This window comes from Balaenoptera acutorostrata, chromosome 13 (genome assembly GCF_949987535.1).
Source record: "Balaenoptera acutorostrata chromosome 13, mBalAcu1.1, whole genome shotgun sequence".
In the NCBI taxonomy this organism is placed as follows: domain Eukaryota; kingdom Metazoa; phylum Chordata; class Mammalia; order Artiodactyla; family Balaenopteridae; genus Balaenoptera; species Balaenoptera acutorostrata.
The window spans coordinates 92,830,982-92,857,682 of NC_080076.1; the positions used below are offsets into that span (position 1 = coordinate 92,830,982).

General features: G+C 52.9%; 1 protein-coding gene across 14 annotated transcripts in view; it reads left to right on the forward strand.

Annotated features, from left to right (window-relative positions):
* EP400 (E1A binding protein p400) overlaps positions 1–26,701 on the forward strand; it is a 112,598-nt gene extending 85,897 nt beyond the window's left edge. For 13 of the 14 annotated variants that reach the window (XM_057526063.1, XM_057526065.1, XM_057526062.1 and 10 more), the window contains 14 exons: positions 377–513; positions 648–704; positions 3,506–3,584; positions 3,689–3,925; positions 4,967–5,012; positions 5,093–5,202; positions 10,914–11,121; positions 11,231–11,391; positions 13,015–13,233; positions 15,175–15,370; positions 15,731–15,855; positions 17,364–17,510; positions 22,843–22,920; positions 23,701–26,701. In XM_057526063.1, the coding sequence (XP_057382046.1) occupies positions 377–513; positions 648–704; positions 3,506–3,584; positions 3,689–3,925; positions 4,967–5,012; positions 5,093–5,202; positions 10,914–11,121; positions 11,231–11,391; positions 13,015–13,233; positions 15,175–15,370; positions 15,731–15,855; positions 17,364–17,510; positions 22,843–22,920; positions 23,701–23,973 (2,073 nt within the window). In that variant the 3' untranslated portion in view covers positions 23,974–26,701. The remainder of the gene's footprint in view (positions 1–376; positions 514–647; positions 705–3,505; positions 3,585–3,688; positions 3,926–4,966; positions 5,013–5,092; positions 5,203–10,913; positions 11,122–11,230; positions 11,392–13,014; positions 13,234–15,174; positions 15,371–15,730; positions 15,856–17,363; positions 17,511–22,842; positions 22,921–23,700) is intronic. The other variant, XM_057526072.1, reaches the window with a different exon arrangement.

The following is a 26,701-nucleotide window of genomic DNA, read 5'->3' on the forward strand; positions in this document are numbered from 1 at the left end:
CGGTTTTCAATTTTCTAGAAACAGTTGTCTCCAAACTGGGGGCCAGCCGCCGCTTGGTGCCCCGGGGCCGACCAGGGTGAAGGCGCGCTGGCTGCGGGCCGCTGGCTGTGTCAGCCCGGCCACTCGGCCTCACCGCTGCCTGCCGAGCTGGAGGCGGGGCGGGCGGGAAGGCCTTGCCCAGGCCGGAGGGTGTTCGCGGTCGGTGGACGACGGCCGCTGTGTCGTTGCTGTTCCATCTGTGTTGGGTCTCGGAGAGAAGGGCGGGAAGAAGGGACTCACTGTGTAAGCGGGGGATGTCACGTTAGACCTCCCAGTCAGGGACCCTGTTGGCAGGCTCGGCGTCTGACCCTGCTGCACCACCCCCATCCTGTTTCAGAGTAAGAACAACCGTCCTCTGCGCACGGGCCAGATGTACGCTCAGGACGAGAACGCCACGCACACCCAGCTGTACACGAGCCACTTTGACCTGATGAAGATGACTGCGGGCAAGAGGAGCCCCCCCATCAAGCCTCTGTACGCGTCCCGTGCCCCTACGCCGGCTCTGCGGAGTCAGGGGGGCTTGGTTTCCACTGTTTGTCGTTGGCCTTCCCTTCCTTCTTCAGTGCATTTTCCTCTCTTCAGTAATTCTCTCTCTCTCTGTGTTACAGGCTTGGCATGAATCCCTTTCAGAAAAACCCCAAGCACGCTTCTGTGTTGGCAGAAAGGTATTTCTGTATTTGTGACACGGTTTTCATCATTTGAAATGATTTCATTTTAGTGTTTTCTTAAACCCTACAAGTTCAGTGAATTGTTGTGCAAATGGCGTGCCCAGGCATCAGCTGGGGGTGGTGTCGAGGTGAGGCAGGCCGGGCACACTTGTGTCCCCGTTCACGGGATGGGGTGTCCTGCCTGCAGTCTGACAGCGTCACAGCGGCTGTGCCACCTCTGAGCTGGCATACGTCTGCTCGGCCCCGCCCTAGAAATGTACCCAGTTGACCAGGGTTGGGGGGTGCTGGTGAGTGTTCTTTCTTTCTTTCTTTCTTTCTTTCTTTCTTTCTTTCTTTATGTTTAGCTCCGTTGGGTCTTGTTGCTGCACGTGGGCTTTCTCTAGCTGCGGTGCGTGGGCTTCTCGTTGCAGTGGCTTCTCTTGTTGTGGAGCATGGGCTCTAGGCACGTGGGCTTCAGTAGTTGTGGCTCACGGGCTCAGAAGTTGTGGCTCGCGGGCTCTAGAGCACAGGTTCAGCAGTTGTGGCACATGGGCTTAGTTGCTCCGCGGCATGTGGGATCTTCCCTTACCAGGGCTTGAACCCGTGTCCCCTGCATTGGCAGGCGGATTCTCAACTACTATGCCACCAGGGAAGACCTGGGGTGAGTGTTCTTGCCTTGAAATTTTGCAAAGGAAGAAAAATGACTGGGTAGATGGGTAGAGAGATGGGTAGGTGTGAGAGAGCAGACAGAGGGAAAGAGAACTGTACGGTCTGAGTTGCTCGGCACATTGACTTTTGCTATAAAATCCCTGCAACTTCCTGCATGTTTGCCTTTTTGTAATAAAATATCGGGAAAAAACACATGTTCGGATGGAACCCAGTTGCTCCTCTGGCTCAAGCCTTCCTCGTCACCAGGTAGGTTTTGCAGATAATGCCTGACACGGGCCCGTGCCTGCTGAGGGCCCCCGGCCCCTCCCGGCCGCACCAAGGACCAAGGCCTGCGCTGCCCGCCCACTCCGTGCACCCCGGCCTCCACGGCCTGCTCCTCCGCCTGGCGGCTGGCTCTGCCTTGCGGGTCTCTCCGTCTGGGACTGTCTCTCTGGACCCGTCGGCCCCCCGCCAGGCCCTCCCTCACACGTCACCTTCTCCTTGTTGGTACTCGCGCCCCAGCCTCTCTCTGTGTTTCTTCCTGGAGCGGATCGTCTTTGTGTTTTTACTTGACCCCTTCAGCGTCTGCATGAGCTCCGTGGACGTAGGGGTTCTAGAGGCTAGAGGCGCAGAGCACGTGTTCCATATGTGCGTATTGATCGAATTGATGATTATTTCATTAATTGGTTTTCTTAACAAGAAAAGCACGCTGGGCCGGGGTTCAGCAGTGAAAGAGGCGGGCCCAGTGCTGCCCTCCCGTTTCTCTCACACGAGACACAGACTCTGAGTGAACCTCACGGAGGGCGAGGATTCACCCTGCAGGGGACAGACCCTAGCCTGGCCGAGCGGAGGAGAACGGGGCGGGCGGGCGGGCACGGAGGGCAGGGTGGGCGAATAGAAGGCTGGCCTGCAGGATGGGAGGGAGGAGGTCTGGGGATGGTGCCAGTGCGGTGGGGAGCAGGGCAGCGCAGGGGTGGCCCGCAGTTTGGGCGGAAGCAGGGGCGGTGTGAGGCCGACCAGAGTGAGCTGGACAGAGGCTGCAAGGTGAGTGCAGACCTGCAGGGCATCTCGGTGGCTCGGTTTTGCTCTTGTGTGTCTGGCGCCGGTGGGAGAGGTCGGGGGACAGGATGAGGGTGGAGCCGGGCTGGCCTTGGCCACGTGCAGGCCACGTGTGCTGCGGGGGTGCCGCTAGGAAGTGGCCAGGGTCAGGGTCTGTAAGCGGTGGGAGGCCAGGCCGTGTGCCCCGGGAGGGAGCTGGGTGTGGAGCAGGAAGTGCTGGGGCGGCTGGCCTGTCGCCACGCCCAGCGGTTGAATTTCCCCCCAGTGGTGGAGGCCTGGGGCAGGCGGAGTGGGGAGTCTGCTGAGGCTGTGGCTTTGCCACCAGGCGTGATGGAGAGACACGGGGTGAGGGGGGCCAGCGTGCGAATATGGGGGCGGCAGGCTGGGTTGCACGACTTCCTCAGGGGGTCGGGGGGCTGAGTGGACTGACGTGGGCGAGGTCAGAGAATGGGAGAGAACGCACTGCGCGAGCTGGGGCACGTGACGTGGGAGGGCTGGTGTCCAGAGGGGCCAGACAGGTGCAGCACCGGCACCTGGGCCACCCTGAAATGCAGAGGCGGCGCACGAGGGCAGAGCCAGCCTCCCCGTGGCAGGACTCAAGGCTGGTAGGTGACCGTCGGGGGGTGGGAGCCCAGGAGCCCCTGGAAGCAAGGGTTCTGTGAGAGGCTGCGTGCGGAGGGCTGTGGGGCGCTCATGGCACTGGGCGGGTGGCCGGCTGCTCTCCGCGGGGCGAGGGCTGGCGCTCAGTGCAGGCGGCGGCAGGCCTGGCTTTGGCGGGCGGGGGCGGCTGGTTTGCGGTGAGGAGCACGGTGCCGAGGGGCTTTCTTGCCCCACGTGTTCGGGGACGCGTGGTATCCAGGCGCCGTGCCGAGTGCCGCTGCTGCGGGGACCGGGGCCAGGCCCGCCTCTGGCAGGCGGTCCTTGTCGTGAGGGAATGGGAGCCGCCGAGGTCTGGGGCAGAGTGGCAGCCTCTCCTCTCCAGGGCCGAGCCGCTTGGGCCCCGGCCTTGGCATCTGGGCACCTGGCGTCGTGGGAAATGAGGGCTTTGGATTTCTAGCACGTTTGTCTACTTAGAACTTGCAGTTTATTTCTCATTTTTCTTTTGTCTTTAGTGGAATCAACTACGACAAACCGCTGCCTCCTATTCAGGTCGCATCACTCCGGGCGGAGCGCATCGCCAAGGAGAAAAAGGTGTGTGTGGTACAGCGGGCGGCGGGAGGGCCGCGAGGGGGGCCGGGGGCCGGGGGCCCCCCGGGCCAGCTCCTCCACACGCTCCGTTCCCTCCTGCCCCGCAGGCGCTGGCCGACCAGCAGAAGGCGCAGCAGCCGCCCGTGGCGCAGCCGCCGCCGCCGCCGCCGCCGCCCCAGCAGCCGCCCCCGCCGCTGCCCCAGCCCCCATCGGCCGGCAGCCAGCAGCCCGCGGGGCCGCCCGCCGTCCAGCCCCAGGCCCAGGCGCAGCCCCCGGCGCAGCCCACGCCGCCCCCGCCGAAGGCGCCCCCCGCGATCACGACGGTGGGCAGCGCTGCAGTGCTGGTGAGAAGGCACACGGAGCGGTCGGTTCCAGCGCGCCCCTGTCCAGGGTCCTGCGGCTTCCAGCCCGCGGACCCTCCTCCCAGAGGAAGTGGGAGGCCGGCCCAGTCTCCCCCAGTCTCCACCTCGAGGAAGCGCGTGTCTCACCCCATCTCTCCCGTGCTGGGTCAGCTCCGCCCTCCGGGCTGGGTTAACTGGGCAGCGATGTGGGAGACGAGGCCACTCTTCTAGGTGGAGGTGAGCGGGAGGTGTGGAACTAGGGTCTTGTGAAGCGTGGAGAGGTCGCCCTCTCTTGTCCCTGCAAACTCGAAGAGCAGGTACTGTTAGTGCAGCCCGCCCTCTCCCGACCCTGCCCCGCTTTCCCTCAGAGCTGTGCACGCGCGTGTGCGTCTTCAGTGCCCGTGAGAGGAAGGTGGTAAAGTGCATAAAAAAAGAAAGGCGATGTGTCGATCTTACGCACCCTGCGCTGTCGCCGCCGTGCCCTGCCGCGTCCCCTCTCTGCGTGTGCCTGGTGACACGTCGGAGTCCCACGTGGGGAAGCACTGCTGCCCGGCGTGGGACGGTCTTGTCGTACGGGGTCATTTCCACCCCGTGTTCTTTGTTACATTTGCCGCAGTGGCATTCGGTGTGCACTTCGCAGCTCCGTCCTTCATTGCTCAGAAAACTAAGCACCTGCCTGGAGTGAGGGCTGCCCCCTGCCCAGGAGAACAGCGGTGGGCGGTCAGGAAGGGACCTTCTGCAGGGCTGACCCCTGGGCTGCGGCCAAGTGACATTAGTCAGAAAAGAATGGAAACAGCCAGCACAGAGGCCCTGAACTTGGCAGACGTGGGGCTCAGGAGGGTCAGTGTGGCCGGAGCCTGGTGACCGAGGGACGGACTCAGCACTGTGGGAGGAGGTGGGGGGAGAGGGGGCTCAAGTCAGCCTTGCGGCCCGAGTAACCGTGACCAGGAGTTTGGATTTGATCCTGATGAGGTGGAAGGCTTTGGAGTGTTTACACGGGGCGGAGCTTGACCTGAAATTCAAATGGTTTTCTTTCTTGAGCAGGCGGGAACCATCAAGACATCCGTCACAGGGACAAGCATGCCCACGGGTAAGAAGTCACACGGGCGAGATGGCGCGACTGGAGGTGCGTTCTTTCCTGTCCTCCTACCTCCTGGCCTCTCCCCGCAGGCGCGGTGAGTGGAAACGTGATTGTGAACACCATCGCCGGCGTCCCCGCCGCCACCTTCCAGTCCATTAACAAGCGCCTCGCCTCACCCGTGGCACCTGGAGCCTTGACTGTGAGTTGCCCCTGCTCCTGGGCGCTTTTGGTGGCATGCATGACCCAGGACGCTGCAGTAGCCGTTGGCTTCTTAAAAAAAATTCCGTTCCATTGGTACAGAAAGTCCTGATCTAGTTTGCGTTTCATAGAATACCGAGGACATTGAGGGGTGCAGAGGATGGTTTCCACGTGTGCTTTCTGGGAGAGAGAGTGTTGAAATCCCCCACCGTGGTTCCAGGAGGAGGGAGGGGATGCGAGGGCACGTCTCCAACTCCACGGACAGGGTGCCCACGTGCCGTAGCGGCATGTTTGCCCGTGTGTGTGGACGTGGCGCCATTGCACAGCGGGGCACAAGGCGGGGCAGTGTGTTTATGGGTGTCTAGGCCTGTGCGTGGGAAGCAGGAAGGGGCCAGATCTGGGCAGAGGGAAAGACGCAGAGCGACGCAGAGCCACAAGACCTCTGAGCATGTAACCAGAAGGAGACAGGGCACTCACCAAAGGACACACCTGCCCGTCTGTGGTGTTTCACCATAGAAAACAAAAATAAACAACTGAAATTAAGGAGTTTACATTTACATCCTGAGTTCCAGTTTAGTCACAGATCTAAAGACAGCATGTGCCCTGAGTGAGAAGCTGCTTCACAGTCAGCAGTGCTTTGGCAAATAGAGTGACGTCCCTGTTGGGTTCTGAGAAATGTCTTTCCTATGAAGGTGTTGTTGGTAGTGAACTAGACAGTGGGGTGTTGGGAAAAGGATGGGCACATAGATCCATGGAGTAGGATAGAGAGTCCAGAAATAGACCCATGTGTACATAGTTGATTAATTTTTACTAAGAGTGCCGGGGGAGGGACTTCCCTGGTGGCACAGTGGTTAAGAATCCGCCTGCCAATGCAGGGGACACTTGTTCGAGCCCTGGTCCCGGAAGATCCCACATGCCACGGAGCAGCTAAGCCCATGTGCCACAACTCCTGAGCCTGTGCTCTAGAGCCCGCGAGCCACAACTACTGAGCCCACGTGCCACAGCTACTGAGCCTGCGCCCCTAGAGCCCCTGCTCCGCAGCAAGAGAAGCCACCGCAATGAGAAGCCCCGCACGGCAACGAAGAGTAGCCCCCACTCGCCACAACTAGAGAAAGCCCGCGCACAGCAATGAAGACCCAACGCAGCCAAAAATAAATAAAATTTAAAAAGAAAAACAAAAGAGTGCTGAGGGATTTAAATGGAGAAAGGGCAGTCTTTTCAACAAATGGTGCTGGAGGAATTGGGGAGCCGTTCAAAGCCGAATGAACTTTGAACTGTTACTAATACTGTATATGAAAAGTCACTCAAAGTGGATCATGGGCCCATATGTAAAACCGAAAACTATAAAATTTCTAGAAAAAAACAGAGAACATCTTTGCTTGGTTTTAGGCAAAGATATCCTAGGATACCAAAAGCCTACAAATTATGAAAAAAAATTAATATATGAGGCTTCATCAAATCAAGAACTTCTGTTCTTTGGAAGATATTGTTAATAAAATGAAAAGCAAGGCATGGAAAATATTTGAAGAACATATCTGATAAAAGACTGGTACTTAGATTATACAAAGATTTTTCAATCAATAATAAGAAAACAAACAACTTTTAAAAGTGGACAAAAAAATTTTTTTTAATGGACAAAAGATTTGAGCAGTTACTTCACCATGGAAGATACATACGGAGATATATATATATATATATATATATATATATATATACAGCGTATGGATAGCAAATAAATACGAAAAGATGTTCAACATTGTTAGTCATTAGGGAAATGTAAGTTAAAACTACAGTGATCTACTACTACTACACATCTCTGAGAATGGCTGTAAAAAAAGAAAAACGTGGCAGTATCAAATGCTGGGGAGGATGCAGAGCAGCTGGAACTCTCATTGCTGACGGGAAAGCAAAACCTGAGCAGTCACTCTGGAAAACAGTTTATTTCTTACAAAATTCAACGTGCACCTACTCTCCAGCCTATCAGTTCCACTCCTAGGTTTTCTCCCAAGAGAAAGGAAAACACATCTGCACAAAAAACCTGAGCATGAATGTGCTTAGTGGCTGTGTTCATAATTACGATATAAGGGAACAGCCCAAATGTCCTTGAGCAGGTGAGCGGAAGGGAAGATGGTGCACCCGTCCCATCTGGCACTGCCCGGCGGTGCAGGAGACTGCTGGCACGTGCGGCTGCACGGCGGATCTCAGTGGCGTTGTGCTGGCTGACCGGAGTTTTGAAAGCCTTCATATGTGTGTGATTCCATTTAAACCACATGGAAAAGGCAAGGCTTTAGGGACAGAAAACAGAATATGTTCTGTATCTGTATCTGGTGGCTACTCGGCCTTATACATTTATAAAAATTCATAGAACTGTATTCCTGAAACAGGTGAATTTTACTGTATGTGAGTTACACCTCAATAAATTGGGTTTAAAAAATGAGAATACTCTAAGCAGTAGAGTAAATATGAAAACAGTTTTTCTAGGATGTGACCGGATTATTTCATTTATTTTTCTTTCTACTTTGTAATAAACCACTTTAGACTCAGCCGCTTCACTGAATACAGAAGCTATTAGTTAGGCTTGTGGCATTAGGATCATTTCCTATGACCAGTGTCACTCCTTCTGTGAGGTTGGCAAGCCCAAATCATTGCACTTGGTATTTTATTTTGAAAAGACCTATTTCTGTGGTCATATTTTTAAAAGATAAAGCAATTTATCCACATTGTATTTTTTGAACAGCTCTTACAGACAAGATACTCTCCCTGGTGATGTGGGGCTAGAAGTAGGACTCAAACACACGGCTTGCTTTCATGGGGTTCTTACAGTCAGTCCTGTGGCCGCACCTAAAAGAGGTAAAGGGAGGTAAAGATAACAGGGAGGTTTTCTGGAGAAGGGAGCATTGGGCTTCCACAGAATAGGAAGATGTCATCCACAAAAACGGCTCTTTGGAAGGCAAGGCAAGTCGTACAAGCAAAGGTTTAGTGGTGGGAAAGTGAATGGTGTATACTGGGCACAGCAAGCGGTTCTGTTTGGACGGAGCACAAGATGCATTAGCAGAGAAGCGGTAGTTCCCACAACCTCTCAGAGGCTCTTGAGTGGCTGCGTGTGATTGGTGTTGTGTGACAGTGAGCCTAGGCTGTCATGGGGTTTGGATTTCAGGCTGAAGAATGTGGATTTCATTCACCAGGCGGTGGGGAGCCCTTGAAAATCTTTGAGCAGAGGTGTGTTTTAGGGAAATTCATGTGATGTTTTATGTGTAGAGTAGATGATTGCAGAAAAGGTTAGAGAGAAAGCTGTTTCAGTAGTGCAGGAAAGGACTTCTGTTTCTGGTGATAAGGTGAGTTAAGTTATTTATACCACTCTCCTAATGAAAAGAACTGAAATTATTGGATAAAATTTTTAAATATCCTCTTCAAAGTTTCAAGGAGCTGGCAAAAGAGTAAATAATTATTAGGCCAAAATCTAAGGGAAGAGGCAACCCAGAGAGATACACAGGGTGCCCTTGTGTCCGCCTTGGAGTACACTTCACCTTCTCAGACAGGGGGACCCCCCGTTCAAGCCCAAGGCTCGACTCACCCAGGTGGAGAGTCTAAAAGGAGGCATTGATGCCTTGAGGCAGGCCCCCAAATGGCTAAGCCCTTAGGGCAGGGTGAAATAGAAGTAAAATCCATCATGCTGAGCAGAGGGTGGGGCGGGGGCTCTTCCTGTGGAGCTCTAGCCCCAAGTCAGCTGTCAGTTTGCATCTCACGTTGATGGCTCCCCAAAAGGGCTCCCAAAGCCCCTCAAATTGTGATGTAGACCTGGATGAGCAGTGTTCCTGGGTAAGTGGCCAGAATAAAATGCAGATTTTCTGGAGGAATGTGCCTTCATCCTGGACTTCTTAGAATGTCCACAATGATTTTCAAGTATAATGAGCCGCATATAATAGCAGATAACCAAACACACACGGAAAGAAGGCACCACGAGTGAGAACCAACAGAAACAACAGCCACTGGGCAGATCCTCAAAGACTTGAGATGGTGGGGTTATCAGGCGTAGATTAGAAAGCAATGATACTTTCTATTTTAAAGAAATTAAAAGAAGCTTGCGAATGTCTGTAAAAACCAGGAAACTGTACTTAAAAGAATACAGAGAACTTTAAGAAATGAAAAGTATGGTTACCAGTATTGAAAAATAAATATCTTATAATTGGGCTTAATATCACTTTCCACACGGCTGAAGAGAGAGTTAGTGAACTGGAAGATAAATGAGAAGAAGTTTTCTCCCGAATGCAGCACCGGGAGACAGCAGGTGGGAGTGCGGAAGAGAATTGAAAGCCACAGAAGATGGAGTGAGAGGATGTAATCAGAGTTCCAGACAGAGAGAAAGTTGAGCAGAGACAACACGTGAAGATGTAAGAGTTTCCCAGAACTGATTGATGACACTGATCCATATGCACCAAAGCTCAACTAATCCCGGTCAGGGTGATGAAAGGGACTCCACACGCACACGATGCCAACGACAAGGAGGTCTGCAAAGCAGCCTGAAAAAGTCAGGTTGCCTTCAGAGGTACAGCTGCTTACTTCTCCGCGGTAGTAATGAAGCCAGGAACCAGCTCCTGGAATGGAGTGACATCTTCATTGTAGTCAGAGAATATAACTGCCAGCCCTGAAAATACCTTGAAGAACAAACATTTCCAAACAAAACCTAAGAGAATTCCCTATAGATCTCGACTAAATGAACTAATTGAGGTGAAAATGGACTTTACAAACAACAGTAACTTACTGTAGGGTCAACAAAGGCAGACATAACACACACGATACAATGACATGAGCAGGGCTCAGGATGTTGAAACATTCCAGAATCCCTTTATTGTTCAGGAAAAGTGTGAAATTATGGATTAGACTTTTGTAAGTTCTTGATACAATTTTTAGACAAGCCACCAAAAGAATAAGAATAGAGTATAACTTCCAAACTTTGGGAGGGGAAAGTGGGATGAGAAGAAAGTAATCTGCAGGAAGGCAAGAAAGGTGATTAAAAGAAATACGGAACGGGTGAGTTGAATAGGAAGCACAGAATAAGATGTTGGATTTGGATTCAAATATGTAGGTAATGAAATGTAAGATTAGGGACAAACTAGACAGGAAAACATAATGACCGGCTGCACCTAGGGGGCCAGCAGGGGCCAGCGGCATGTTTCAGGGTGCTTTCAGAGGCGGACTCGGTGGAGCTGGGCCCAGTCTGCGGAGGGGCTGCGGCAGCCGTGGCTCCGAGGGACGAGGACACGGCGAGGCTGCTCTGCGCTGCAGGCGAGGCCAAGTCGAGACGCCGCGCGGGTCCAGGGCTGCAGCCTGCGCACCTGGCTGGGGATGGCCGCGGGGGGTTAGGGGCCTGTACATTTCCGGGGAATAAACACGGGCATCTAGATGGTTCCTGGGACCACAAGGTCTTTTGAGTGAGGACAGCGGGACAGGGACAGGCAGTGTTTTAGACTGGGGGTGGCAGCGTCGCGATCTTCCCTTCTGCGGGCGACCCATCCACGCTAGCCCTAGGCACAGGCTTGGAGTTCACAAGGGAAACAGTCCCTCAGCACCCTGTCAGAAGGCCAGCATCTGGAATGTGCCTCGTCTTCCAGGATTTAGAGTTCGGTGCCCTTTTCTCCGCACCCGATGACGGGAAAGAGTCTTGCGTGTCGCGCAGCAGCCTGACAGTTTTCTTCTCTTCGCCTTTTCCAGACCTCGGGAGGCTCTGCTCCTGCCCAGGTGGTCCACGCCCAGCCTCGAGCAGTTGGGTCCCCGGCCACAGCCACGTCCGACATGGTGTCCCTGGCACCGACTCAGGGCGTTCGAGCGGTCACCTCGGTGACGGCCTCAGCTGTGGTCACTACCAGCCTGACCCCGGTGCAGACCCCGACGCGGTCTTTGGTGACTCAAGTGTCCCAAGGTAAAGGCAGAGTTGGTTTCCTGTGTGACCTGCCCTGCTCTTCAGGCTCCTTAGGGCTCAGGCTTGCACGCGTGTGCGGGGCTGCAGTCTCACCAGGCGACCTCTTCAGCCACAGGGGTCCAGCTGCCGGGGAAAACCATCACGCCCGCGCACTTCCAGCTCCTGCGGCAGCAGCAGCAGCAGCAGGCAGCCTCTCAGGTGCAGGTCCCGCAGATCCAGGGCCAGGCCCAGGCGCCGGCGCAGATCAAGGCAGTGGGCAAGTTGACACCGGTGAGCGTCCTCTAGAAAACCGAACGCACACGCTGTGTGATGGTGCCTTGGTGTGTCTTGTGATTCAGTGTGTGTTCTGCACACTCTGCCGTCGTCTCTATGTGGGGAGTGTGTTCGTGTTGTCTTTAGAAATCACTTTGCACACAGGGCTGCTTCCATGATCACGCGACCAGCTTGTTCACAGTTCTCTGAGGCCTTAATCCCTGTTTCCGGATGGATCTTCCCACTCGCTGGCTTGTGCTCTGTGCTCAGGCTCCAGGGACCCTTTTCCCAACCTGAGAAAATGTCAGTGAAAAGTGTTCCTCGACAGTTTTAAGAGACGAGGTGGTGAAGACTTGGTTTCTTGAGGAATAGTTCATTTGCAGTATTGTTTCTCTCATTTGAGTGCTGATGTTCCTGAATTTTGCCAATCTGTGTACGACCTGTACTGTTACCTAAGTAAACACATTCATTTTAAAAGGAAATACTATATTCCTGCCACAAATGGAAAAGCATTCATACTCACCATAGAAAGTAACCAGAAAAACGTGTAATAAAAGCAAGATGGTACTTCAGAATTCCAGCTAGCTGTCGGGCCTGCCACAGTAAGTACCTGACCTCGGGCCTGCCCCTTGCGGGTGACAGAGGGGACGAGGGCGCTGGAGGGCGTTGAGGACGTGCGAGCACCAGCTGAGACTTCTTCGTCCCGGAGGCACCCGAACGCGCGCCAGGGAAACGAGGCGTTCTGTCCTCCATCACACCAGCCACAGCTCAAGGGCGCAAGGCCACACGTGGCTGTGACTGCCACATTGGACAGCCCAGCTCCAGAACGTGTCCGTCGCCGCCGAAGCTGGCAGACAGCAGACAGCGCTGAGTTAGGGTTGCCCCGCCCGGCAGAGGCCAGCTCTCAGAGCTGGTCTCCGCCGCTCCCGCCCCACGGCCTTGCCTTCCCACCTCCCCGCTCCTCCTGCTCTAAGGCAGCGGGGCCTTCAGCTGCCCCTGCTCCCCTCTTCCAGCTGCTCAGAGCCCCACGTACCGGCTCACTTGCCTGGTTCTGTTACTCCCTTCCCTTCCCTCTCCTAAACCAGTGGCAAAGTCCTTTTCTTTTTCAGCGCCTTGAACGAGATCGGACGGTCGTGAATAACTCAATATAAATTTCCTTAAAACATTTTTATTCCCTAAAATATTTCCTGAGCTATCTTTATCTTGATATTTTGACTTCTTTTAAAGACATGGGTTTATTTACCAATTAAACTTTGATTTGGAGACAGTTGGAGTACAAAATTTAGAGCTAATGCTTATCTTACAGTACATTTTAAAATTTCAAGAGGGACGACGATTTTAAGACTTAAAGAATTTTTGGTGGTGCTGCAGATTTGAATCGCCTTGCTTGTAAGCGATAAGAACCCAGAAATTTTGCTATGAATTTGCTAATCTGTGAGAATCACTGTTGCTAGTTTTCATCAGTGGTAAGGGAACATTTAAAAAATGTTGGCAAGGCCTGGAGGATGGTTTGCATACTGCACGTCAGCAACTGTTTACTTCGACATTGAACGGGTAGTAGAACAGTAACTTAAAACCAAGATATATACGAAATGGAATACGGTTGACGTTGATGAAAAGATTACTTTATCTGGGTTTTAGGAACACCTGATCAAAATGCAGAAGCAGAAACTGCAGCTGCCCCAGCAGGCGCCCCCAGCACAGGCCCCGCCGGGGCCCCCGCAGCCAACGGCACAAGTGCAGGTGCAGCCCCCGCAGCCCACGCAGCAGCAGAGCCCCCAGCTCACCACGGTCACGGCCCCGAGGCCCGGCGCCCTGCTCACGGGCACCACCGTGGCCAACCTCCAGGTGGCCCGGCTCGTAAGTTCCGGTCGATACGCTTGTTTTTCCAGAGCAGCGTCTCCTTCCGTTTTAACTGAACCATTGTTGCTCGCTCAGGCCCTTGCAGGTATTATGGCGGAGTGACAAGTAAAGGCACGGTCGTTCCCCCAGGAACTTAAGTTCTCCTCGGAGAGGGCGAAACAGCACGTGGGAGACATTTACACAGTCACGCTTTCCAGAATGTCGGTGTCGCAGAGCTTATGGTGGCCTGAGAGGCTGGGGGGTTGGGGAGCGAGCCCGACCGCGGAGAGAGAGCAGGCTTTACGTGGTGGGGGGGGCGACGGGAGGGCGAGACGTGGCCCCTGGAAGGTGTCCCGCTGCTGCTGGGGCAGAGGCCAGGCACGAGGCCCGTGTGGTCAGAGCAGAGGGGAGGTGGAGGGGCGAGCGAGGCCCCAGAGCCAGGCTCAGGGGTCACGGTGCTCTGCAGGCCCGGAGAGGCATCGAAGGTTTCTGAAGGAGGGGATGATGGTGTGGTGAAAGGGGTGTCTGGGAACGCCAACTACATTCGGCACGTGTCGAGGCGGTGTCCTGGAGCCCAGATGCTGTCACATCAGGCAGGCCAGTACCCAGCGCGGGCGGCCCCCTTTCTGGCACTGGCGACAGCTAGCATTAGGGATCCTGCTCTGGGCCAGGTGCTGCCGTAGGCTCGCCGCCCGTCACCTGATTGGTGCTGAGGCAGGAGTGGGTGCTGTGATGCTAGCTCCATTTTGCAGGTGCAGAAACCAAGGCACACACCTTCAGTAACTTACCCAGATCTTACAGCTTGTCACCCACAACACAGCTGTGATCTGGAGCTCTGGGGGCCCAGGCTCCGCTTCCCGTGTGCTTCACTCCACTTTTAAGTCTGTAAGAGAGGGGCTAGAAGTGGATAAAAACTGTGAAAGCAAGCTTGGTGTTACCTGTGTTCACAAGAAAATGCCAATTCAAATGAGCAGAGTAGTAATCACGCACGATGGCCCGCCTTGGGGCAGCCCATGCCTCGGGCGGGGCTTGCCAGCGGGAACCCTCTCCCTCTGGAGAGGCTTATAGTCAGTTGAGCTAAGAAATGTGCCCGTTATTTTACCCAATGATTCTATTTCTGCTATATTCTAAAGAAATAATAGAACAAGTACAAAGTAATAAACGTACAAACTTGTATCAGGGGAGACTTGAATGTCCATTACTGAGGAGTTGACTAAATAGACTGTACAGCATGCACACAGTGGAATAGTACACAGCTTTGGAAAAGGATTGTTGTAAAAGGAGGAGAGTCAGGTTACAAAATATCTAGAATTCATCCCATTTTACACACTTTTCCTGGCAAGCCGCACAGATAAGGACAAGGTCTGGTGGGCTGGGTGTCATTTCCACGTTCACATGTGGGCACCTTAGGGTTATGGCTGATTTTTACTTCCTCGTATTTTCTTAGGTAGTCTGAGTTTTTGTATGTATAAAAACAGATCTACTTCCATTTTCCTTTTAAAAAATATAACTTAAGGAAAAAAGTGCTTGGTAGCCGAGTGATAAGTCACAGGAGATGGAGACCGAGGGTGGCCCTTGGTGGGAGGCCGAGGCCATAATTTCGGGCTGATCTTCTGTGGCCGCTGAAGGATAGGAGACGAGCGTAGGAAGTGTGGCGGGAGCGGGGTGCTGTCAGGCTCTGAGATGCAGGAGGCAGAGACGCTCGCTGTGGGACAGGAGCGCATCTGAGCAGCAGTGCGCCCGGGTGTCCGGGGGCTGCCGAGCCCCGCTCCCTGTGTCCGCTGGTGACGGTCAGGGCACGTAGGCGACCCACAGTGAGCTGTTTTCCATTAGCTGACCGCCACGCGGCACCTTTGTAAATGTGTCAGTTTCTCACCACCTGACCGCTGGTGGGGAAATGTCTGCAGATGTGTGGAATGCTGAATGTCTCTGGACTCTCCCATTGTTTTCACTGTCTAGACCCGGGTCCCCACTTCACAGCTGCAGGCTCAAGGGCAGATGCAGGCCCCGGCGCCCCAGCCAGCCCAGGTGGCACTGGCGAAGCCCCCGGTGGTGTCGGTGCCCGCAGCCGTGGTCTCCTCGCCGGGCGTCACGACGCTGCCCATGAACGTTGCTGGGATCAGTGTGGCCATCGGGCAGCCGCAGAAAGCCGCAGGTGCCTGTTTCATGCCACCCCTCGCCCCCTGCCGCTCTGCATACAGCCTTGAGTGGGGCTGACAAGCCTTTTCTAGTTAGTAGCTGTGGCCCGCAGCCATCTCGGGTGTGTCACGGTTTATTTTAGCAGAAGTGTCCCTCGATTTAACCGTTCACTTTCTTAACTTCCCCAACCTTTGTCCAAATGTCGTTGTGAACCTGGAAACATTTTAAGTAGATGTAAGGGAGGCTTTATTTAGCTCAGCGTCATTTCAGCGTGTAGTTTTCTGCACAGAAATCACCGAAGCTGAACTCACCGTGAGCCCTGAGACCTTGTCCCTCCTTGGCGCTTGTGATTAAATGACCTGATCGGTGTTCTCAGGGCAGACTGTCGTGGCCCAGCCTGTGCACGTCCAGCAGCTGCTGAAGCTCAAGCAGCAAGCTGTCCAGCAGCAGAAGGCCATCCAGCCGCAAGCCGCCCCAGGCCCGGCCGCCGTCCAGCAGAAGGTACTGGGTTCCCGGTTGTCCCCTCTTTACGTGAGTCGGGCCCCGCTGCCAAGCGTGGGATGCACGGAGGTGGAAAGGGTCCTGAACCAGCCCTGCTTGGCTGCCTGGCCTCCACACACCAGAGACCCCGTGGTTGTGGCCTTGGGCTGCACAGAGGACGGCCTTGGGGCTGGCCCTGGAGGGAGGGCACGGTTCATGAGAGGGGGAGCCCCTATGCACTGCGGGCTCATGGGGGCAACTGTGAAGGACGCAGGGTGTGGAACTTCATGACTGGGAGGGGCCGGAAGGGCTCGGGGAAGCAGGTGTATCTCCTGGTGCGACCCATCTGGGTGCACAGGAGCCAGCTGAGGACCATCTCCGTGTGTGTGTGTGTGTGTGTACGTGTGTGTGTGTGTGTGTACATGTGTACACATGCGCTCGCCATCAGAGGATGGACGGAGGGAGGGGCGAGAGGGGACAGGGTACTGTGAGAGGAGTGCTGTCAGTGACCCCCTGACTCAGAAGGCGGGTGGGGGGCAGCTCTGAGCTGATTCAGGCCCCAGAGGCGAGTCCTCCTCGGAGGCGGGGGTTCGGGGCCGCGTTGACGAGCAGGAGCAGAGGCAAGGCGCTCTGTTTCCCGGGGCTTCTGCCTTGTCTGCCCCCTGGTGGCCCGAAGCCTGGCGTACAGGTGATGACGTCTTGGCTCTTGAACGCCGCGTCGTACCTGCGCTGCTTTCTGAACCGGAGCGCGCCGGCGCACCGTCCCCGTGTGCTGAGGGCTCCGCAGGCGGCTGGTGCCCATTCTCAGAGACTGACCGACGCGCAGCGACGTGAAGTGACTTCTGGGGTGGGCCGTGCCGGGCTGGGAGGCAGTGTGACAGGACGGAGACCGGGCTGGGTCATCACGGAGGCTTAGCCAGCGTGTGAAAGAGAGAAGGAGAAGGGCTGTAGCCAAAGTGCCAGTTGGGATGTTCACGTAACTTGAAAGAAGACTTCTGAGACGTTAAAACTGTCCAGAGCTGTGGCTTTGTAAACCGAATATATGGGCCACATACACGCATGGCTTTCTGAATAGTATTTAAACGCTCCTGGCAGGGAAAACTGAAAATCAGACTAAATGTGTAAAGATTGTGCGTACAGGTTTGTTTCCGTTTGTGCTAAATAGTTTTGAGTATATGCCCAATTCTTAAAGTTAGATTTGGGAAACTGTGTGTGTTTTCTGTATCGTCAAGTTCACTCGCTTAACTTACGTGATGAGCAGACGTGGTACCAGGTGCCTCAGAAGATGGGAGATGAAGCCCAGCCTGGCTGTGAGGGGACCTCCCGGCAGGGGAGGAGGTGACCCAGGACCAGGCACCCCGCGGGGGCAGCAGCAAGAACGGGGCAGCGGGCAGGCAGGGCCAGGAGCCAGGGTGGTCACGCTGCGGGCGTCTGGGGGCAGTCGGGGCCCACGGAGGAGGCCCGGTGGCTCTGAGAAGGGGACACAGAGCCTTGCCTGCTCTAACCCTGGGCGGCCTCTCTTTCCTCAGATCACAGCACAGCAGATTGCTGCTCAGGGCCAACCACAGAAGGTCACCTATGCCACCCAGCCAGCCCTTAAAACCCAGTTTCTCACCACGCCCATCTCCCAGGCGCAGAAACTGGCTGGGACCCAGCAGGTGCAGACCCAGATCCAGGTGAGCAGCGGGGAGCCCGAGGGCTGGGAGCAGACACGGCGGGCGCTCGGAGGTAGAGCGGGGGACGCCGCCAACCAGCGCCCCATGGAGAGCGTCGTGGGGCCCTGCAGCGTGGCCGGGGGGCCGCGCTCAGGTCCTGCTGCGGTGGCAGGCTCTGCTGTGAGGCTCCTCCAGGGCTCGTGGTAGTCCCTCCGCTGCCGCCGGCTGCCCGGCATTGCCCGCCTCCTGGGTCCCGCCACACGCGTGACGCCCGGGACGGGGTGTGGGGCTGTGGGCACGCCCACCCGCCGAGCTCCTGTGGTCCCTCAGCCGCGGCCCGTGCCAGCCTGCCGTCTGCCCTCCTCTGGCAGCGGTGCGAATCTGCTGACCGTCGGGGCCCCTCCCTTGGGACGAGCCTGTTGGGGGGCTTCCCGGTGGGGCTGTACGTCCCGGGCGTCTGCCTTTGGGTCTGTGTGTCACACTTCTCCCGGTTTGTGCCTTATCTGCTCACTCACTTTATGAACAGAGCTTCTGAATTTGAGTGTATTGGAATTTATCAATCTCTTTGTGTCTGAATAGTGCCTTTTGTGCTTTGCTTAAGAAATCCTTCCCAGAGGTCATGGTGCTGTTTCCTAGATCATCTTCTAAAAACTTGATAATTTTTTTGTTCACATTTATGTCTTTAACCTTCCTGGAATTGGTTTTTGGAGATGATCCAAAAATAGGGGTTCAGTTTAATTTTTCCACGTGAACGCAATGCCCTGTTACTTTCACACTACTCATTCAGGAGTCCCTTCTCTCCCGCGACCCACCGTGTGACCAGGCACACGTGGCGTGTGGTTCCTCGGGGGCTTGTCTTCAGCACCGTGGTCTCGGTCCCTGTGAGCCCACACTGCCCTCTCTTCGTCACTCTGCTGCATGATGATTCTCGGCATCCACCTCCTGCTGTCGGGAACGTCCTGCTTTCCCGGTTCTTTGCACTTCCGTATCGATTTTGAGTCAGCTTAATTTAGTATACACACCGTGGTCAAAACTGATGGGGTTTTTGTTAGAACTGCGTTGACTCTGTAGATCAGTTTGGGGGAGAGTGGACATCTCTACAGCCTTGACTTCAGGTTCACCAACATGATACATCATTTGCTGTTTAAATCTTCTTTAATGCCCTTTAAGTAAGTTTTCTGAGTTTTTTTTCCGTAACGATCTTATTGCGTGTATTAGATTTATTCCTAAGTAATGGGCATTTTCTGATACTCTGCTCTAAGTTCCCTCTTCTTGTCTGTGTCTCTAGGACACTGTATGTTGACTTTTGAATCCCGCAGCCTCAGTCTGTTCTAGTTGGTTTGCATTTCCTTTGTGTCGATCACATCACCTGTGAGTCCTGGCGGCCGGCATCTCCCCCTTCGCCCTTCTCTTCCTTATTCCCGCCCCATCGTGCCGGGGATGCCCGCCAGGCAGTGTGACAGGTGCAGACGGGAAGCTCGGCCACATCGCTCTCCCAATGGTCCTTCTGCGGGGTCGGGTTTTCAAAATCACCCTTCAGCACAGTAAGAAAATTCTCTTCTTTATCTAGATTGCTACAACTTTTTGTTCCTTTGGTTGTGGTGCTTTGTCTTTTTAAAAACTCTCTGTCTGCACCCTTCCCCTCGTGGTCCCTCCAGTCCCGAGGCTTTGAGCCCATCTCTGCGCCCATGAGCCCAGATTCGCATCTGCAGCCAGCTCTCATCCCGCCCAGGGTTTTAACCCTGGCTGCCTTTGGACGGCCCCCTGGAGGTGTGTGCCTCTGGTACCTGAGCCCTTCCTCCTCCAGCTCTGGGACAGCAGTTCTGTCTTCCCTGACCTTCAGCCTTGCCTGGGCCAAACCCTCCGCTGTTCTTCACGCTTCAGACCCGGCCCAGCACGGATCCCGCGGTGAAGTGTGCTGAGACGTGCTTTGTGGCGGTGTGGGGTCCCTTTGTCACCTCCAGGTCAGGTTTATCCGGGGTGTTGTGCCTATTAGTTGGCTACTTCTGTCAGTTATGAGAGGGGTGAGTTAAAATCTCCCATTCTGGGCCTCCCCTGGCACTCCACTGGCTGGGACTCCGCGCTTCCGCTGCAGGGGCGCGGCTTCCATCCCTGGTCGGGGAACTGAGGATCCCACATGCCGCCTGGCACAGCCAAAAAATGGAGGGAAAAAACCCCTCCCATTCTGGTTATGGGTTTATCCGTTTTTCCTTATATTCCTTTCTATTTTTGCTTTTTATATTAGGTGCTTTATTATTAGCTGCACATAAATTGAAATTTTAAATTTTATTATTTTGAAGTACTGTTTTGGTCTGGCAGCCTGTTGTGCCTCCTACCGAGAACTCCACCCGTACGTCACGGGAACAGTCGGCTGGACGCCGCCTCACTCTCACCGTGCCGCGTCTCAGTTCTGGTCCTTTACCTGTGACGCGTCCACTCCCTTTATGGTGAGGCCTGGGAGGGGTGGCCTTCAGCCTCCATGTTGTTTGGGTTTTCAACTTGTTCTGTTTTCTCTTTCCAGCCTTACTTGCCTTCTCTTATTCCATTTATGTGTTTATTTTTTGTCATTCTGTGTTTTTTTCCTCCTCTGACTCGTTTGAAAATTACATGTTTTCTTTCTTTTCTCTAAGTGGTCATCCTAAAATCTCCATGTGCAGATTTACCTTTTCAAAGTATAGCACAGGGCTTCCCTGGTGGCGCAGAGGTTGAGAATCTGCCTGCCGATGCAGGGGACACGGGTTCGAGCCTTGGTCTGGGAAGATCCCACATGCCGCGGAGCAACTGGGCCCATGCGCCACAACTACTGAGCCTGCACGTCTGGAGCCTGTGCTCTGCAACAAGAGAGGCTGTGATAGTGAGAGGCTCACGCACCACAATGAAGAGTGGCCCCCACTTGCCGCAACTGGAGAAAGCCCTCGCACAGAAACGAAGACCCAACACAGCCGAAAAAAAAAAAAAAGTATAGCACAAACCACCGTCTCTGCTCTGCTCTCGAGCACTGGTCTGTCAACACCGTTGCTCCCTGGCCCTGCCAACTCACATGCCGCTGCAATCACGCAGTTTCCTTCTATCCTGTTTCATTTTCACTTTTCATGTAAAATTACTTTTCTTTTGCTTGAAGTACACCCTTTGGAGTTTCCCATAGTGTTTGAAAATGCCTGTATTTCACTCTTGTTCCTGAAGGATGCTTCTGCTTGGTATGGAATTCTAGATGGACATTTATTTTCTCAGCACATTAACAGTACTCCCTGGCTCCTGGTCTTTTGTTGTTGATGAGAAGTCAGATGTCTGTCCAGCGGGTCGCTGCTTCGATGGTAACCTGTCTTTTTTCCCTCTGTTTCCTTTTGAGATCTTTTCTTTGTCTTTGGCGTTTTATAAATGCTGTGACGCTCTAGCTTAGAATTTGTTGATCGTCTGGAATCTGGGCATTGATCTCTCTTGTCAGTTTAGGAAATGACCAGCCGCTGTTTCTTTAGATGCCACCTCTGCCCCATTTCCTGCCCTCCGTGTCTCTTCAGTCTCTGTGCTTTCCTTTCATTGTCTCTCTGTGCTGCATTCTGGGTAATGTCCTCTAACCTGTCTCCCATTTCACTGAGTTTTCCTTTCATTAGGTCTAATCTGCTGTTAAGCTTGTCCATTGAATTTTAATTTTGGTGATTATAAGTGTTTTATTCTTCGAAGTTCTGTTTGTTTTTGTCTCAAACCTGCTTGGTCTTTGTAGTCTCTTGTTCCCATACGTGTTTTCAGGCTGCACAGGACAGCACACTGTTTTGTGCGTGCCTGATAATTCCTCTATTTGAAGTCTGTGTGCATCTCATTTTACTTGTTTCTGCTGTTCTTGCTTCAGGAACTGTGGGGTTTTTGTCATTATAGGAGTTGTCTTCTTGTGAGCCAGTTTCCCTTGAAGCTCTGTTTGTGGGAAGGCTTTGAGGTCTGGGTTGAAGGTGGGTTCTTCCTTGTACTGGGCTCCCATGGGTGCCGTCAGGACCACCTCAGCTGTGGCTTGAGGGTTTGGTCTGCCAGCCTGTGTCTCCCCCTCCCCTGCCTAGCACCGAGGCCTAAGGCAGGCGGCTTCCTCACAGACCCTTTGAGTGCCAGGATCGCAGCTGCAGGGGGCATCGGGTGGCCCTCTTGTTAGCTCCTCCTTTGAGTGGGTTTGGACTTGGTCTCTTTGCTGCACCTGGGAGGCCATGAAAACCCAGTGCAAGGCTTCCCCTGCAGCATGTGGTCTCGGGCACGAGCTGCCATAGCACCTTCTCACGGCTCGGGGGTCCCCCATTTGCTTAAGTTTTGGCACTGGGAGCTCTGGACTTCCTGCAAGTTTATCGATGCATTTTAAGACGTCACCTTGGTGTTATGCGTGGCGTCTCAGCATTTTCGTGGCTGCCGATCTGAGCTGTGGCCCGTGCGCTGCGGTAGCTGACCGAACGTCTCTCCCGTCAGGAAATTTCGCACAGGCTCACTCAGGGGTTCCTTTGATGTCAGTGAATGCGGTTCACAGTTTTTGATTCAAGTTACAGTAAACTAGTAAATGCCTGCTGATTCATTTTAATTTCCATGAGAACTCATATTTACTTGGGAGCTTGTCATTTGCAAGTACATCATATAATTTCACACTTCCGCCAGGACTATCTTGGGCAAGACTTATTTTCATCCCTGTTCCGCCAGTTAGAGACCTGAGGGGGCTTTCCACGGCCCCCAGCAGCTACCCACGCGGGAGCCCCTTCTGCTTCTGTGAGCTGCTGTCCCCGAAGCCCTGAGTAGACACGAGTGGCCTGAACCGTCTTATTACATCAGGACAGCAAGATAGGCAGGTTTACAAAAAGTGACCATTGGGTGGAAGGCTTTGTTTTTATAAACAGGAAGATCTCAATCATGATGAAGAAGAATGTAGAAAAATGATGAAATAACCACTTTAGAGTTTGGGCGTAGATGTCTCTGGACTAGGGCTGAACCTTGGTGTTGGTCTGGGTCCCCTGACAGTGGGGGCACACGTGGGGTGGTGCCCAGGCACTCCATCTTCCATGTCACTCTCTCATATGACTTGTAGCGATTTTTATAAAAGAAAAATGTGACTGTCTGAAATGCGAGACCGATAATAAGCTTCAAATTACATGTAATTACAGATTAGGAAGGCAGTCGTTACTCAGTGCAAAGGTGAAATAACTGGTTCTCTCGGGGTTCCAGGCGAGCACACTTTTGAGAACTGCTATTTTGTGTCGTCTGACCACCGTCTTTTTTTTTTTTTTTTTTTTTTTTTTGCATTAAGAACTGAGAAGGAGAGAGGGCGAGAAGTCTCTTTTGCGCACACGTTCATTTGGCGTCTCCATTTGGCTTTTTTGTTTTGTCCAAGGTTGCGAAACTCCCTCAAGTCGTCCAGCAGCAGACACCCGTGGCCAGCATCCAGCAGGTTGCCTCTGCTTCCCAACAGGTAGGACCTGGAGACCCGCAGCTGTCGGGGGTTCCCACGAAGAGAGTTCTTGCTTTTCATCCGAGGAAATAGAATTTTAATTCCTAGAGAACCGCTTGTGATTTTCATAATACAGAAAAGAAAATTAACTTTGGGGAAAACACCTGATATCTTGAGACTAGCAGGAAAAAAACCTGAACAAATGTGTTTGGACTCAGTGTCACACGTGCCGAGGGGCTCATTTCTGGGCTCCTTCCTTCAGCCAGTAAACCTTAGGTGCCTCCTGCCTGCTGAAGCCACCACACCTTCGTTTTAGGGAAACGAAGAAAGAAAACAGAGTCCGTTCATATCGACCTTGGGTCTTAGAGTAGAAATACTACTGGGGACAGCCAGGACTTACCTTCCCAACAGAGCCTAGCTTTCGGTTCTTACCAGTTTTTTTACTGCTAAAAATGTGGCTGTATAAAAGCAGTGCTTTAAAATAATTTTAGTTTGTTCAGAATCACACTGGCATGTAGATTTCAAGAAACCAGATAGTATTAGAAGCCGAACACCAGCAGCACCAGTCCCCGGTCATCATTTCCCCACAGGCATCCACTTGTAGCTAAAAGCAGCAATAATTTCGTGTTCTGTTTTTGTTTGGTTAGAAACCAGAGGTCCTATTTTGATAGGTCGGGTAGTTTTTACATTTCACGGAAGCATTCGCACCAGTTAAGTTTCTCACCCCCACCCCCAAGGATGTCTAATTTTTCGTGTCGCCTGATCTGCGTTTTCTAGGGGTGTGTTTCTGTTTTGGTTCAGGCTTCCCCGCAGACCGTGACCCTCACCCAGGCCACAGCAGCCGGGCAGCAGGTCCAGATGATCCCCGCAGTGACAGCGACAGCACAGGTGGTCCAGCAGAAGCTCATGCAGCAGCAAGTCGTGACCACGGCGGCGGCCCAGCTGCAGACCCCCGGGGTTCCCAGCCCAGCCCAGGTGCCGGCCAGCTCCGACAGCCCGAACCAGCAGCCCAAGCTCCAGATGAGAGTCCCTGCCGTCAGGCTAAAGACGCCCACCAAGCCTCCGTGCCCCTAGTCGGGAGAGCGGGGCGGCCCCAGGCGGGCCACCCGTGCCTTCCACCGTCCCGCCAAGATGGGGTAGACTTTATCTACTGAACCCCAGGACAGTGTCATGCAGGGTGTTCAGCACCTAGAGCAGCGATCCTCAGCGAACACCCCCCTTTCATGTGTTATGTGACTGATTGAAAACGTGACAGTGGCAATTTTTCCTAGATGTTTTACCTTTTAATTTCTCCTCCAGAGCAGTAGTGCTGGGTCTTGAAAGCCATTTAGAATTTCTCTGTGAGTGTACAGTGTTTTTTGCACATCACAAGTAGCCATTTGGAAGGTGCAGTGAGTCATAAAATAGACCTTATGAGGCTAAAATGTGGTCTGACAGCATCTGTCTCTGCCTGGTTCTTTATTCCTAACTGAAAACACAGTATGGTCCCTCAAGAGGAGAAAGACTGTCTAATATCAAAGGTAGGTCATCTCAGATCAGGGAAAACCAAGGTGCTTTCTTCCCTCCCTCCTAAAATGTGACTCGTTTGGACTCTTAAAGGAGAGATTTAGTACTGACATGCATTGAAGCACATTCATGACGCGTTCCCAGCTTGTGTTGAAGGGGAATGATCTGTGACTGAATTTTCATTCCAAAGAGCATCCCGTGTGGCGTCCCTCAGAGTGACCGGTTTCCATGTAAACGGAACCTTTGGGACTGCTCCCCATCCCAGCACATCCACGATATTTCCCCAGGTTTCGGATAAACTTGTAATTGGACTTAGACTACTGAAGCAGCGCCAGCAAACTTTGTGAGGCTCCTGTCTGGGAATGGTTCGGGGCCCAGAGTGCTGTGCAAATGTTGTCACGTTGCAGATGGCACTGCTGAGTGCTCGGTGAGGCGCGACTCTTGCTGAGGGGGCGGCCTGCCATCACCCCTTTGCTTTCGTGCCCAGCCCAGGCGTGACGTGCAGAGGTGAGAAGCCTCCTTGTACAGGTGGTGTGTGTATGCACCTACAAGTATTACCCACAGAAATGGGTGTGGTAAACTCTTCATACTAGACTGTCATGTCTCGTATGTGAGTAGATCGCCCACTTGGGGTTCTGCGTAAACCAGAGAGCCGTCCAGGCAACTTGGGGTGGGGGGCCCGTGGTTGAGGGGCAAAGATGAGGCCCTGTATTTGCTGTTTTTATTTTTTTACTGTGGCAACTGCAAAGGGCTTGATTGGCTGACGATGTCTGCTTACCTGGAAGTGTCCAACCAAGCAAAAGGCGCGTGTCTAATGACACCCTCTCTGCTCTGTCTCTGTGCCTCTTTTACAGCTTTGGTCCAGGAAATCAGGTTGTGTTAGGTCTGTGTGTACTTAGGAACAGTTCCGGCATACTGAGAGATTTTTAATTTTAATCAATCTGTTTCCCCCCGCTTTATATCACTTTATATGACACAAAGGAAAGTGTCCTGTCCCGAATTTTTTTGTTTCCCATCAATATATGTGGACAATAATATGGCGATTGATACCTTAGTGAAGCCAACCGGGCAGCTCATTTTTGAGTTCTTGGTGAGAAATTTGGAAAAAAGTAAAGACCAGTTGTTCAAAGTGGACGGAATTTAACGTTCTAGTTAATTGAACATATCAAAACAGAACACTATAATTTGCCTTCTAACTTGTTCATTGTGGGTTCAGCACGTGCTGTAATGAGAGAGTACGGCATGCAGGAGGCTTTCTGGGCTTTGTATCTGGGTACTGAGGAGAGTTCCTACTTTTTTTTTTTTAAATCCTCAAATGTGCAGAACTAAAAAGGAATTCCCCTTTTCAGCTTATTTTAACTTGTGCAGCCTGTTGGTTTTGTTCTTACCCTTCATGGGGTGTTGACGGTCTCTTTGTAGATGATGGTGAAGTGTTGAGTGTTTAGAATATCCTAGACATAGCTGCCTGAGTAGAAGTCCTCTATTAATCTAGAACACTAGAAGAGAATTTAGAAAAATCTCTCAAAAGCTTTCTAAGAACAGAACTAGGGTCTGAATATTTGCAGTGTGGGACTCCTGCCCTGTCTTACTATGTGAGTGAAAGAGGTGTGTTTTCTTCAGCGATTCCCTGTTGCAAAATATGGGACAGAAAATAGTGTTACTGGTATCAGTCGATTTAGTAACATCTAGATGTCAGCACTGACCTCATAGTCTTCTACAGTGTCATTTAGGTAAAGGGTCCAGTGTATTGTTTTCTTCGCCTTCTGTTGTAAAGGTTAAACTTTCCATATTGAAGAATAAGTGTGAGTTTAGGACGATGTTTTCCAAGCTTCCTCAGATTGTTGCTGTTGTCAGAATCCCGCATTGCCTTGTAGAACAGGGTTTGCACCCAGTGCATGGTAAGGATGGAGAGAAATCTTCAGAACATAAAATATAAAGACAGCAGGCAAAAACACCGTCGAACTGGAACTGGCCACCATGGAAAGCAGTCAGCCAGTTTTTCTTTAATTCAGAGACATTTGTTCCAGGGAGGCCGGGTGGTGTTTGGAGGATCGGGGGCGGGGGAAGCAGGAGGCTGGAGTCAGCCTCCTGAGGCCGAGGCTTTCCCTTTTGCCACCTTCAGGGCTTTCTGTTAACTGTTGTAACCAGATAGCTGTTGTGTTTTAAAATATAAAGGAAGAAGACCGAAATTGTAAATACTTTGTAAACAATCATTTGTACTTGAATAGTAGGGTTTTAAAGGGCACTGATATCCCACCAAACAAAAGGTATAATAAATTGACCTTTTTATATGCTT